At 38.9% G+C, this 15,520-nt stretch overlaps 1 protein-coding gene across 5 annotated transcripts in view; it reads right to left on the bottom strand.

Annotated features, from left to right (window-relative positions):
- Positions 1–4,170: 4,170 nt before the first annotated feature.
- The window catches only part of ACBD5 (acyl-CoA binding domain containing 5), a 31,531-nt gene continuing 20,181 nt past the window's right edge, over positions 4,171–15,520 (bottom strand). For 4 of the 5 annotated variants that reach the window (XM_025000328.2, XM_005214157.5, XM_005214156.4 and 1 more), the window contains 3 exons: positions 14,946–14,990; positions 13,968–14,077; positions 4,171–6,129 (listed from right to left, as the gene is read on the bottom strand). In XM_025000328.2, the coding sequence (XP_024856096.1) occupies positions 6,117–6,129; positions 13,968–14,077; positions 14,946–14,990 (168 nt within the window). In that variant the 3' untranslated portion in view covers positions 4,171–6,116. 5 annotated transcript variants of the gene reach the window in all.

The following is a 15,520-nucleotide window of genomic DNA, read 5'->3' on the forward strand; positions in this document are numbered from 1 at the left end:
GGAGTTCTGAGCCTGTTTATTACACAGCAGCATTGTAGCCGATACCTTTCTTGTACATACCAAGTTATGTGGAAAAAACATACTGCGAGCATCCAAAGAGAAAAAGGACTGGTAAGAGATAATAGAAGATACATCTATTGGTCTTGGAAAAAACATACTGCAAGCATCCAAAGAGAAAAAAGACTGGTAAGAGATAATAGAAGATACATCTATTGGTCTTGGAAAAAACATACTGCAAGCATCCAAAGAGAAAAAAGACTGGAAAGAGATAATAGAAGATACATCTATTGGTCTCTGCCTCTTATTCCCAGCACAGAGTTCCTAAAACCTTTTAATCTCCAAAGTGATAAGAACACCAGGAGCATTTTGTTGTTGTTGTTCTCATATTTGATCTTTGGCCGATTCCTCACCCAGGTCTCCTAGATCCCTTGGGATTTCCTGGGTGATAGCAGTGCCTTTTGTTCTAATGAGGTGACTCTGGGTGGGCTTCTGGATGGGGGGAGCCGAGGGTGGGGGGAGGGGGGTCACCAGAAAGACCCAGCCATGATTAGAAGCTTGGAATTTTCTGGGACTTCCCTGGAGGTCCAGTGGTTAAGACTCGGAGCTTCCACCGCAGGGGGCAAGGTTTTGATCCTTGGTTGGGGAACTAAGATCCTGCATGCAGAGCAGCTCTCTGAACCCTGTACTTGGGGGATTCTGATGGAGGCTTAGTCACATAGGCAATATCAAACATTAACTCTGTTTCCTTTCTCTAGAGAATGTAATTTTCTGCCCCACCCTGCATTCTCATTGATGAACACAAGGAGGCACTGGGAGAATGGTGCCCCTAGAGAGGCATGGAAGCTCCACACCACTTCCTGCAGCCCTTCCATCTACAGGTTCATCTGTATCTTTTACCACATCCTTTGGAAACAAAGTGATAAACGGTAAATTATTTACACATGAGCTGTGCAAAGGGAGGGGGAAAAAATAAAATTTTCCATTTTCAGTAGGTGGAAGTAAACAGATAATTCCCAAAACAGAAGTATCAAAAAGTAGCAGTTCACACATCTAGAACCTTGGAGCTAAGTTCCAAACAGCCAGAAGTGCTGAAAGTAGTTGCCTCCAGAGCAGAAATCTATGACACTTTTTAAGGGAGGGAATAGTAACCAGAGGATAATGAAACGCCTAGCTATTGTTAAAAAGGAAAAAAAAAAAATTGGTACATTTGCACCAACATTACCAGTGCCTATCTCTGCAAAAGGGATTTGGATTTTTATGTAATATAGTGAAATAATAACCCAATTATTGGTGTAATATATTGATACATAAGATCTTATGGAAAAACTCAAATGAACTTTTTGGCCAACCCAATATTACTATCATCATGGTAGCTATCAGTTTAAAAGCATTTACTATATCCTGAACTATATCTTATCTATGTACTTTATGCATACATTAACCCTATGAGATATTTTCATCAACATTGTATAGCTAAGGAAGCGGAAACACAAGGTAAGGGACTTTCCATGACTTGCACAGAATTTGAACCCAGACAGTCTGACTTCAGGGCCTGCGCTCAGTCCTGACAATTGCAAGTCATCTACGCTGGTCAGGACTCTGGTCCAAGTATCAGAAACCTAACTTAAACTGTCTTAAGTAAGAAGGCAAATTTATTAACCCATGTAAACAAAACTGTGTAAACCCTATGTGTAAACATAGGGATAGGGTTTTCAGAGTTAACTGGATTAATGGAGTTGAACTCACAGTTTTCTGACTCTTGTTTAAGTTCCTAGGTCTAGATGTTAGCTTATTTAAGCTTTATTTAAATAAGGCTTATTTAGAAGTTGGTTATTTAAGGCTCCTCCAAGTAGCAAGACAGACATCCTCAGGATCTCTCAGTTATAACCTTAGAGGCTGTAATTTAAAGAGAAAGAGAATGCAACAATGAGACAACCACTACACGCCTATCAGAATGGCTAAAATCCAAAACACCAACTCCCAGTGCTAGCAGAGATGTGGAGCAACAGGAACTCCCACTCACTACCGGTGGAAAGGCAAAATAGTACAGCCACTTTGGAAGACAGTGAAGTGAAAGTCACTCGGTCATCTTGCGACCCCATGGACTGTAACCCGCCAGGCTCCTCTGTTCATGGAATTTTCCAGGCAAGAATACTGGAGTGGGTTACCGTTTCCTACTCCATTTGGAAGATAGTTTGACGGTTTCTTACAAAATTAAGGGTGACTTTACCATGCAGTCCAGCAATGCTCTATTAGTATTCACCCAAGTGAGTTGAAAACTTATGAGCATACAAAAACCTACTCAGAGATGTTGACAGCAGCTTTATTCATGATTATTAAAATTTGGAAGCAACCAAGATGTCCTTTAGTACATGAATAAAGAAACTGGTACATCCAGACAATGGAATATTAATCAATGCTAAAAAGAGATGAATTACCTAAATCAGAAGGCAGTAAACTACAGCCCATGGGACAAATAGGGCCCCTTACTTGTTTTGTAAATAAAATTTTATTGAAACACAGCCATAAAAACAAAAATGAGCTATGAAGCTATGATTATTACATGGAGGAAATGTAGATTGCAAAGTGAAAGAAGCCAGTCTGAAAGGGCTACATACTGTTATGACTCAAACTATGTAAGATTCTGGAAAAGCCTTTCTCTCCAAGCTCTGTGAAACAGATCTGGAGAATAACTCTTATTGCTTCACTGATGGTCATATAGCCCTCCCTGGGATTGTCACTGTGGTCAAGAGAAGGAGAGAGACAGGGGCCAGATCTGAGGGACATGCCCATTACTGTGGCTTGGGGTGGAGCAGAATTGCAGGGAGGAAGAGGAGAGTGATGTTTTATCAGCGGGGGGAATTTGTGCTGGGCAGGAAAAATGACAGTGGCTACACCTCACCTGTATTATGGATAAGTTTAAAAGTTGTTTGTTTCTTTTGAAAAAGGAAAGAACACTTATCATTTTTCAGCTTGAAAAACATGGTTCCATTGAAAAGGAGGATTAATGGAGAGAAAGACAAGATCAGGGTGAAAACAAGGAGAGAAAACAAGGACTAAGAAGTAGAAAAGAAAATGAAGAGAATTTAGGACAGTATTAAAGGCCAAAAGACATGGCCTTTCCTGTGTATGGGCAAACTTATAGAATTAGTATCTCTATAAACTAGAACAATTTTATTCTCAGACAAAGATATGAGACCCAGTTCTAGCCAAGAAGATGGTGAAGGGATGTCCTGTGAGACTTCCAGGCAAGTTACAAGTTTCTTTATTAGATAAGGATCTTTGCCTGCTGGTACTGTAGACATTGGACCGAGATGTACAGCAGTCATTTGGCAAACACAAAGAGAAGACCCACGCCCTAATGATGACAGGACAGAACAACAGACGGAACCTGTGTCCCTGAGGGCACTGCAGGAGCACATCACTAGCCCTGGACTTCCTAACTCCTTGTAGATGAGGAAAACAACTCAAGCTGCTGCAGTTAGGTTCCTATTACAGGCAACAGAACACTGATATCTTAAGGATTACAAACAGCTGTCATCACTTTTATCACTACCTGGAGAAGTTACGGAGAAGGCAATGGCACCCCACTCCAGTCCTCTTGCCTGAAAGTCCCATGGACAGAGGAGCCTGGTAGGCTGCAGTCCATGGGGTCGCTAAGAGTCGGACACAACTCAGCGCCTTCACTTTCATGCACTGGAGAAGGAAATGGCAACCCACTCCAGTGTTCTTGCCTGGAGAATCCCAGGGACGGGGGAGCCTGGTGGGCTGCCGTCTATGGGGCTGCACAGAGTCGGACACGACTGAAGTGACTTAGCAGCAGCAGCAGAGAAGTTACAAGTTATACATTTGTATTAAAAACACCATTTTCTACCTAAGACCAATCATATGCATTTAAGATGGCTGATGAAGGCTGCACTGAGAGGCTGTGGGAAGCGACTGAGTTGGAATAAAAATTGAAACTTAAGATTTTCACATGATCAACAACACTTTCAACTAAATGAGTTAACCACCACCCCGTTTCTTTCTTTTTAATGATGTGTAATAGCATGGCTTTATTTTGAAAGAGGAACAATTACTTTCTCTGAATCCCTACTATTTATTCTTATTTAAGCCTTAGTATATAATCAACGCACTTCTAACAGTAACAAGAAATAAAAACCATAACAATTCTCATTAACCTTTTATTTTTAACTTAATTTTACAGTAAAGAAACAGAAAAGTATTATCATTAAAAAAATACCATAGCTGTCAATCTTAAATGAGATTCTTGTTAAACAAAGCAGTAACACTATGTCATGTAATTACATCTTTACTTGTATATACAAGAACAGTGTGCAAAGTGCTTTTCAAACTATAAAATAAGACTTTGGAATAGGATACAATTGGTTATCCCTAGGAGCTAGTTACCTCCAACTGCTTGTCACGAATCACAACTGCTTACATTCTTACTCTGCATCTTATTTCCTTATATACTAAGAGGAAAGCCACCATTTTCTGATACCAGATAGAGGGCTAATTTTTTAGAATAATTCCAGATCCACAGGTTTAAATTTTATTGTTACATATAATTCAGTTACTGGCTTCACTTTTTTCCCCTAAATAAATAGAGGACAGCTTTTTAAAAGCAAATAATCAGTAGATCCATTTAGACAGACACATTTTAATCAAGATGGGATTAAAAATTTTTAAAAAAACACCAAGTTACATGTAAGAAAAAATCAAGGGAAAAAACAGTCTTCAGAAAAGCAAATCATATTTTTTTTCTTCAGGTAAACAAAGAACCACCCTCTATACTAGGGACAGATTACTTTCTCTCTTATCAAAAACACTCTGAACACATGATGCTAAAGCCAACATCACACATACCAAGAATATTTAAAAATCATTTGATACTAAGCCTTTGAATCAGAGAAATCTTGGAAGTATAAGTAAGGTACATCTACATGAGCAGGGAGTTTCAAAAGGTATACAGGAAGGACAATTCCAAAGAAAGCCTTCAAGAATCTAAGTTACAGTCTTCTTCTTAATCTATAGGTGGGGGGTTGGGGAGAGACACTTAAATTTACATTAGTTGGGTGTGTCTTATTCAAATAGAAGCTTATGGCCTGCTAGCTTGCAAATCCCTCCAACACCCCTTGAGAAATAGGTACGTCTCCAATATTATACCCCGAAGAAAAACTGAGGCACTAAGAGGTTAAAAGTCCGGTCTGTGTGGTTTATACCAGTTGCAGAAAAGTGATTTTTCATGTGTTTCCTTTTGACCTTTGTAAAAACAGTATAAATAAGTTTTCATTTTATATTTCAAAGCACCCTATGAAGCAGAAACAAGATATTCTCAGTTAAAGGAAAATGATTACAAAGGAATCCATGTATATAACTGAATACAAATCTTATTAATGATCTGCAGACTCAGAACACACTGACAAACCTACTTTAAGCCCACTCTTCATCATTTCCATTAGCCGGTAAGGTCTGTTCTGTGAATCATTTGTAAAAATGAAGCCTAGTACACAGGGCTCTGCTTTGTCATGATGCCTGAACACTGAAGTCAGAGCTGTGCATGCCCAAGTGGGATCTTGAGCAGCCCACAGAGTGGATGTGGAGAAGATTCTTCCAGTCTTTTTCTAGTAAACTGCATGGAGGTTCAGTGACTTAAAAAGACGGTTGATTTATTAGTTGAAATTCACTCCTGGTTTGCATACTTTCTCCTATTTAATTTAGAAAGTTAAAAATACCCAGTTATAAATCTGTTCTCATCATCACAACTATACCTGGGAAAAGCAGCTTATCATTCTCTATGGGAGATAATCAGGTAAACATGTTACCAAACAGTAATTAATAATTTAATGTCCTTCGAAGTCAAGGCTAGGGGAAATCTATGCTACTTATCACCTAGTTGAGATTGATTATTCAAGTATCAGCAATATTAGTCCTTAAAATGTTTATCATTTGTGTAGTGCAAAATATATATATATATATATGTACACAAACCAAACTACTGGACAACAAAAATGTAATCATCACAAACTAGGATTTTCGTGTAAGCTCCACAATTGGTATCATCCCGAGGTTATCCAGGGCCAGTAGATTTCTTCAACAAAATGTCATTTTCTTTAGTTCAATTTTCTTTGAAAAGAGGAAAATAAACAAGGTCTTATGAGTATAAACGCAACCTGAATATGAGACACATCCATACCAAACAATTTGCTGAATGGTAGGTAACATAATAATAATACTCAAATTCAAAATAAGACCATGAAATTACAAATGATTCTTATGCAGTTACTTCATGTCACTTAGAGCGCAACAGGAAAGATCCACCTGCAAGTGATGACATTACCAAGTTACAGTTTCCAACAAACAATTTAAATGCACCTTCCCTGGGAGAGAGAGGTTCAAGAGGGAGGAGACATAGGTATACCTTTGGCTGATTCATGTTGATATTTGGCAGAAACCAACACAGTATTGGAAAGCAATTATACTTCAATTAAAAATAAATTTAATAAATAAATGTACACTCCTCTTATGGCTTCTAGAATCTCATCTAGTTGGCTATTCCACAGTTCAGACTTTTGCAAATTATTTCATAACTTTATCAAAATGGAAAAGTTCTGAAACAAAAAACTTACTAAAACAACAAAAGTTTGCTAGATGCACAACCTGAACTGTTCATTTAATCAACACATATTATGTATCTGATACTTTCTAGGCACTGTACCAGTGACTGAGGATCACCCATCCATAAGGCAGGCTCTCAGCCCTCAAAAAGCTGTTTAATTGATGGGATGGGGTGGAAAGGACATGTGAACCAACAACTCAGATACGTATAATGTGACAGTTTTACTAATAGCAGGGTCAGTTACCAGGGAAGGATAAACTTGTGAGCACAAGACAACAATCACATGTGATCTGAATTCTGGGAAAGGACCCACAGCTGTAAAACTTCTAAACAGTCCTCAGCATTGCAGAGGCCAAAATGCCTGAAACTGTCATTACACATTGATTCCTCTCCTCTGTAGAAGGGCTTCCCTCATTCACATGGCAAAGAATCTGCCTACAATTCAGGAGACCCAGGTTCAATCCTAGGGTCGGGAAGATCCCCTGGAGAAGGAAATAACTACCCACTTCAGCAGTCTAGGCTGGAGATTCCAACGGACAGAGAAGCCTGGCAGGCTATAGTCCATGGGGTTGCAAGAGCCAGACATGACTTGGTGACTACACCACCACCTTTGTAGAAATAATCTTAGGCAATGCCTTGGCAAGGATGACCTTGTACATAACTGGACATTCTTTATCCTCTGAAGAAGTCTTATGTACATCTGGGTGTGACATTTTAAATAATCAGATGGATTTTCACATAACAGGAGAAGATTACTCATGGCATGAAGGAAAAAAAATCCTGGAGGAACAGAATCATGGGTGGTTGTAAAGACTGCCTGAGTGAGGTGTTAGCAGAAATGCTGACAGGGAGGTGCCTGAACTCACGTGATGCAGATTGCCATACAAGGTCTTCTAAAGATTTACCAAAAAGCACATGACTTGATGTATGAAACCCCCAATCTTCAACTGTAATAGGGTAATAGACATAAGTCACTATTACTATCTTCAGAATTTGGGGATTTTTTTCAGGCACTTATGAACTTTCTCTCCTTTTATAAAAAATTAACTTGCATAATGGAGGGTATAGGGGGTAAGAGAAGTTACAGAAAATAACAGAAAAGAAAGCAGGAATAGCATCCTGCCTTCCCCCAGCCCACTGAACTCTGCTCTGTCAGGAATGCTGAGATGTTTCTGTGCCCCAGAAACCTAGGCGTAACTTTTGTAAAACACTTATTTATTCTTAATTAATTAAAAATATGCTTGCTTCAAAGTACAGGCTATCACAATTAAGCTAATATCACAATAAAGTGAGACAAGCAAATTTTCAGGTTTCCCAGTGCATAGTTTACACTCTACTGTAGTCTACTAAGTCTGCAATAGCATTATGTTTAAAAATACCTGTACATTCCTTCAATTAAAAATTGTGAAGTCAGTAAGTCATGTCTGACTGTGCAATCATACGGTCTGCAGCACACCAGGCCTCCCTGTCCTTCACCATCTCCTGGAGTTTCCTCAAACTCGTGTCCATTGAGTCAGTGATGCTATCCAACCATCTCATCCTCTGTCGTCCCCTTCTCCTCCTGCCCTCAGTCTTTACCGGCATCAGGGTCTATTCCAATGAGTCAGTTCTTCACATCAGGTGGCCAAAGTATTGGAGCTTCAGCATCAGTCCTTCCAGTGAATATTCAGGGTTGATTTCCTCTAGGATTGACTGATTTGATCTCTTTGCTGTCCAGGAACTCTCAAAGAGTCTTCTCCAGCACCACAATTCAAAAGCATCAATTCTTTGGCACTCAGCCTTTTTTATGGTCCAACTCTTAAATCCATACATGACTACTGGAGAAACCATAGCTCTGACTATTGGACCTTTGTTGGCAAAGTCATCTTTGCTTTTTAATATGCTGTCTAGGTTTGCCATAGACAAACCTTTTCTACCAAAAATGCTTTATTGCTAAAAAATGCTAACCATCATCTGAACCTTCAACAAGTCATAGGAATAACATCAAACATCACTAATCACAGATCACCATAACTGATTAAAAAAATAATGAAAAAGCCTGAGATATTTCAAGAATTACCAAATAAGACCAAGAGACATGAAGTGAGCAGATACTGGGAAAATGGTGCTGATAGCCTTACAACAGGGGTGTCACAAAACTTCAGAGTTTACAAACTAGAATATGTGCAAAGTGCAAAAAAAAAAGGAGACAAGGTCTGCTTGTAACATTTTAAGACTAGTCTTGTGGACTTAAAACGTCTGTTTTCAGTGATTTCCCTGGCGATCCCGTGGTTAGGACTCAGTACTTTCACTGACGTGGCCTGGGTTTGATCCGTGGTCAGGGAACTAAGATCCCACAAGCCATGTGGTTTGGTCAAAAAAGAAAGGTCTGCTATCAGTACTTAAGACTTAAGTCATGGACAACTCTAATAGCAGAATGACCAGGTTAGGTATCTGAGGGAATATGGTACCACAGGAAGTACCATCTTAGGAGGCTGGCTGTTCGGGGCCTAATTTTGAACAGGGCTACAGATGTTACTCTTCATAGCATGCAGAAAGAATGTTTTTCAGATACCCTGCAGATTGATATAGGATCTCATTTACTTTTATCATTTTCTAATGTAAGCTATTATATATAGAATGGATAAACACCAAGGTCCTACTGTATAGCACAGAGAACTATTTTCAATATTCTATAACAAAACATAATGGAAAATAATATAAAATGTATATGTATATGTATAATTGAATTACTTTGCTATATAGCAGAATTAACACTAAATCAACTATAAAAAATGTACATTCTTCTATACTGGGGGGGAAAAAATCAAGCAGTGGACCTTAAGTATTACTTTCCATGTAAAAAAAAATTTTTTTAAAAGCTTAACACAAATAGATAAGCAGTTACTTTACATGTGTATAGGATTATCTCAGTGTATGCTTGCATCCAGATGCATATATATATATACGTTAAATAAAATCAAAGCCTATCCATGTCACATGGTACTTCAGCTGCTCTACCAAGAGTGGGCATTTAACCATGTATTCAGCACATATTTACTGAAAGCCAGATACGTGCCAGACACTGTGCCAGAGCATGACATACAGAATGGGCCCTCTCCTGGCCACACTTTTCCCATCCTAAGACGATTTTTAGATCTTTGTCTTCATCGCTAACACGGACCTGTCTCCTCCAAACCAAGCACACTGTTCTCTAATCTTCTTTCCTATGACACTAAAAACCTGATAAACACTGCCAGATTCAGTTCAGTTCAGTTCAGTTGCTTAGTCATGTCCGACTCTTTGCAACCCCACGGACTACAGCATGCCAGGCTTCCTTGTCCATCAACAACTCCCGGAGTTTACTCAAACTCATGTCCATTGAGTCGGTGATGCCATCTAGCCATCTCATCCTCTGTCGTCCCCTTCTCCTCCTGCCTTCAATCTTTCCCAGCATCAGGGTCTTTTCAAATGAGTCAGTTCTTCACATCAGGTAGCCAAAGTATTGGGAGTTTCAGCTTCAGCATCAGTCCTTCCAATAAGTATTCGGGACTGATTTCCTTTAGGATGGACTGCTTGGATCTCCTTGCAGTCCAAGGGACTCTCAGCACCACAGTTGAAAAGTATCAATTCTTCAGCACTCAGCTTTCTTTATAGTCCAACTCTCAAATCCATACATGACTACTGGAAAAACCATAGTTTTGACTAGATGGACCTTTGTTGGCAAAGTAATGTCTCTGCTTTTGAATATGCTAGGTTGGTCTAACTTTTCTTCTAAGGATCAAGTGTCTTAATTTCATGGCTGTAGTCACCATCTGCAGTGATTTTGGAGCCCCCAAAAATAAAGTCTGCCACTGTTTCCCAATCTATTTGCTATGAAGTGATGGGACAGGATGCCATAATCTTCATTTTCTGAATGCTGAGTTTGAAGCCAACTTTTTCACTCTCTTTCACTTTCATCAAGAGGCTCTTTAGTTCTTCTTTGCTTTCTGCCATAAAGGTGGTATCATCTGCATATCTGAGGTTACTGATATTTCTCCTGGCAGTATTGATTCCTGCTTGTGCTTCATCCAGCCCAGCATTTTTCATGATGTACTCTGCATGTAAGTTAAATAAACAGGGTGACGATATACAGCCTTGACATACTCTTTTCCCGATTTGGAACCAGTCTGTTTTCCATGTCCAGTTCTAATTGTTGCTTCTTGACCTGTATACAGATTTCTCAGGAGGCAGGTCAGGTGGTCTGGTATCCCCATCTCTTTAAGAATTATCCAGTTTGTTGTGATCCATGCAATCAAAGGCTTTGGCATAGTCAATAAAGCAGAAGTAGATGTTTTTCTGGATCTCTCTTGTTTTTTCAGTGATCCAATGGATGTTGGCAATTTGATCTCTGGTTCTTCTGTCTTTTCTAAATCTTACTTGAACATCTGGAAGTTCACGGTTCATGTACTGTTGAAGCTTGGCTTGGAGAATTTTGAGCATTATTTTATTAGTGTGTGAGATGAGTGCAATTGTGCAGTAGTTTGAACACTCTTTGGCATTGCCTTTTTTTAGGATTGGAATGAAAACTGCCAGATTAAAACATGCCTAAAGCCCCTCAGACAGCATATTAAAAAGCAGAGACATTATTCTGTCAACAAAGGTCTGTCTAGTCAAGGCTATGGTTTTTCCAGTGGTCATGTATGGATGTGAGAGTTGGAAATGAAACTGAAAATGAAGATTATGGCATCGGGTCCCATCAGAAAGCTGAGCACTGAAGAATTGATACTTTTGAACTGTGGTGTTGGAGAAGACTCTTGACAGTCCCTTGGACTGCAAGGAGATCCAACCAGTCCATCCTAAAGGAGATCAGTCCTGGGTGTTCATTGGTAGGACTGATGTTGAAGCTGAAACTCCAATAATTTGGCCACCTGATGTGAAGAGCAGACTCACTGGAAAAGACCCCGATGCTGGGAAAGATTGAAGGCAGGAGAAGGGGACGACAGAGGATGAGATGGTTGGATGGCATCACCGACTCAACAGACATGGGTTTAGATGGACTCCGGGAGTTGGTGATGGACAGGGAGGCCTGGTGTGCTGCGGTTCATGGGGTCGCAAAGAGTCGGACACAACTGAGCGACTGAACTGAACTGAACTGAAAGCCCCTCAAAGCCAAAGCTTTATTTCTGATTCAAACATGGCTCCACCTCCAACCCCGGTTGGTTTGTTACATGTGTAACCAAACAATACATAAAAACACCATCTCATCAAAATGCAATTGCACAGCACTAAATAATTTACAACTTGGAAGGACTAAACACCCAGGATACATTGAAAACTGGATACAGATTCAATAATAATAAAACAGAAAATTAAAAACAGAGCAAAGTTTTCCCATTCAGAGACATCTGTCAACAGATAGAAGGCATACTTAGGAGGACTGTTATATACTTTCACTAGTGAGGAACATTAAAAAATAATAATCATTTTAGAAAAACTGTAATTTTCAAAGACTAAGCAAAGTACAGTTTGTTTTTTCAGTTTTTAATAAAGTGACAAGCTGCTTCAACCTTAAGTGTGAAATAATACTGAAGTAATAAGCTTTATGTTTTTTTGTCCTGTGCCCAGTTTCTCTATTCTCCAGTCCCCAACTTTCAACAAAGGAAAACATGAAAAAGAATTCTTGAATGCACTACAAAATATATACACACTTTCCATTAGCACCACTGTTCCCAGCTGCTTAAATTCAGCACAACCACCTACTGAAAAACAGTTTGGCTCTTTTTTCCTCCTGTTATCAGGGATGTTAGGATTTAAAACACTATATAGAAACCAACCATCACAGTAGAAACATCAATTGTGTGGGAAAAGAAAGGATTTAAACTACGGTCTATATCTTAACAGCTGAAATAACACATATACAGATGGCTTAGAAAGGGGTAAATGACACTGAGAAAGCCGCTTAGGCTTCTGAAATCCCACCTAAGTTTCTGTAAGTCAGCAACTATATTCCAAGAACACTAATGTATCAGAAAACTTACTGAGTTCATTTATAAAGATAAATCAAACTGTCATAACATAAGCAGAGAACAAAGAAGACTAAACTGAGGTCACGTATGTTTTCAGTTTCTCTACTATGAAGTACTCTCACTAGAGCACTTAAGAGTAGTAAGCCAGTTACCCCTGTTATGTAAGAGAAGGGTAAATATTTGGTTTTTGCTTTTGTTATCATGTGCAGTAATTAGAAACGTCAGTTCTTTGATAGAGATACAACAGACATACAATTATTTAAATTTGTAGGTTTTTTTAAAAATGTGTTTCTACTGCACATGCATAAGAGAACACTTAAAATCTTACCACCAAACACCCCCTGTCTTTTCCCCATTGGTTCTGACCTAATGAGAAATGGTGACAAAACAACAAAAACATAATCAATGAGGCCAAGAACGACCAACATTTGTCCCTCTGCCCATCCAGGGAAAATAATTCAGTTCATGTAATGTCTCAAAAAATTGCTCTGAAGATTTTCTTGAACCCAGTAGTTTTGGCCTCACGTTACTCCTCATCTAGACAACCTCAGAGTACTTGCCAATGATTCTATTATTTTCCGTCTTATCTGAATTACTTCCTGGCATCCAATCTGGAATTCTGGTTCTCAAATTAGAATAAGCCCTACTTCTGGAGACAGTCCACCACCAGGGTGAACATTTTCTAAAGTGCCAGTGTCTATATTTCTAAGGTACAGAAAATGAATGCAGGCATTTTTCATCTGTTGTCCTTTAATATTAGCAAAGGGCCCAAAATAAACATCAGATGTTAAGAACATTATTTCTCCATAAAACTTATGCCTGTAATCAATCATTTTCTTGTTGCATGAATCAAAAGTGTGCAAATTCTTTAGATGCTCTCAAGTGAAAAAATTTTAATCTAACAAGTGTCTAGCAACCCACCAGATATCATTACCAAGGTAGTCGCAGTCTCAGATCAGTACAGGATGTTCAGTATGACAATCCATCTGTAAGATGGACCTATTTCCCTGACTACTGCTGAAAGCTCTGCCTGCTGTAGAAGAGTTTGCATACCACTTAGAATATATACTGTGTAGAATTATATACCAGTGTGTAAACTGGTAATATAAACAGGCTTCCCTGGTGGCTAACACAGTGAAGAATCCACCTGCAATGCAGGAGACCCAGGCTCGATCCCTGGGGCACAGAGATCCCCTGGAGGAGGAAATGGCAACCCACTCCAGTATTCTTGCCTGGAGAGTTCAATAGACAGAGGAGTCTGATGGGCTACAGTCAATGGGGACGCAAAGAGTTGAACATGACTGAGTGATTAATACTTTCACTTTTTTCACTTTACAATTATAAAACTATCATATTACCTTCTCCTTCTTTGGTAATATAAATGCACCAACCACTGAGCAATAAAAGGCCATATGATAGCGAAGGTTAATGCACCAGGAGACATCTCGAAGGGCCACCAAGATGGTCTCTGAGAAAATAAAATAAGCTGGTCACCAATCTGTTACATGTATAAACTTAAAAACACATCTAGTTCATAATTTTTAAAATATACAATAAAAGATTTCATTCCTCCTAGAGGGAGGGAGAAGGCAATGGCACCCCACTCCAGTACTCTTGCCTGTAAAATCCCACGGGCAGAGGAGCCTGGTAGGCTGCAGTCCATGGGGTCGCTAAGAGTCAAACACGACTGACTGACTTCACTTTCACTTTCCACTTTCATGAATTGGAGAAGGAAATGGCAGCCCACTCCAGTGTTCTTGCCTGGAGAATCCCAGGGACAGGGGAGCCTGGTGGGCTGCCGTCTATGGGGTCGCACAGAGTCGGACACGACTGAAGCGACTTAGCAGCAGAGGGAGGGAGATAATTTTAGAGCATAATTCATGTAGACTCTCAGAAGTCCTTCAGACTGACAAGACAAACATAGATATATAATTTTTTAAATCTTCTACTTTGTATAGTAGTGTAGCCAATGATTCAGCCATACATATACATGCATCCATTCTCCCCCAAACTCCCCTCCCATCCAGACTGCTACATAACATTGAGCAGAGTTCCCTGTGCTATACAGTAGGTCCTTGTTGGTTACCCATTTTAAATATAGCAGTGTGTACATGTCCATCTCAAACTCTCCCTTCCCCCCACCCTTCCCCCACAGCAACCAGAAGTTTGTTCTCTAAGTCTATGATTCTCTTTCTGTTTTAAAACAAATATATTTTAAACCTCAAAGTTCAAAATGGTAAATATTATTTTGAAAACTTTAAGAGTATCATATAATCTATATTTATTGTAACCTGTTTGAAACCCTGGTGCTTAGCTTTAAGAAAAGAATTTCTTACCGGTGAAGTGGGCTGATTACTGGTCTGTAATGCTGATGATTTTGCCTATAAATACAAACAAACAGTGATTTAGCTTTGACAGAAAGAAAAAATACAGTACTTTTTTCCTATTTCCTGTCTTTTAAAAGAAGCCTGAAATATTAGTTTATTGTCAATTTTTCTGCTAATTATGATTATCCTGAAACTCACAGTAACCAAATTAAAAGTCCCTAAAGTTGCCAGCCAAATAGTTATCTTTGGCATTTTATGTTTTATAGTAGTTCAAATATAAAATTATCAAAATAAAACCTTAAATTAATGAGCCATTACTTCTTTTACATTCTTTTTAAATTACCTACTCAACATTTCTTAATTCCTTAAATTCCACATAAACTACCAACTTACAAACATTCGAGGAGAACTGCAGCCCTGATCATTAAGAATGCAAAAATGTAAAGATCAAGTGAACAATATCCAAGTATTTGTTTTGGAAATTCATGATCAGCTATAGCAAACCACAGTGGAGGTCAAATTATAATTTTTCCTTTCTCTCTGCTTAGAAGTTTTCATCTTAAAAATAATTTACATTAAAGTAT

Source organism: Bos taurus, chromosome 13 (assembly GCF_002263795.3).
Source record: "Bos taurus isolate L1 Dominette 01449 registration number 42190680 breed Hereford chromosome 13, ARS-UCD2.0, whole genome shotgun sequence".
Lineage (NCBI taxonomy): Eukaryota > Metazoa > Chordata > Mammalia > Artiodactyla > Bovidae > Bos > Bos taurus.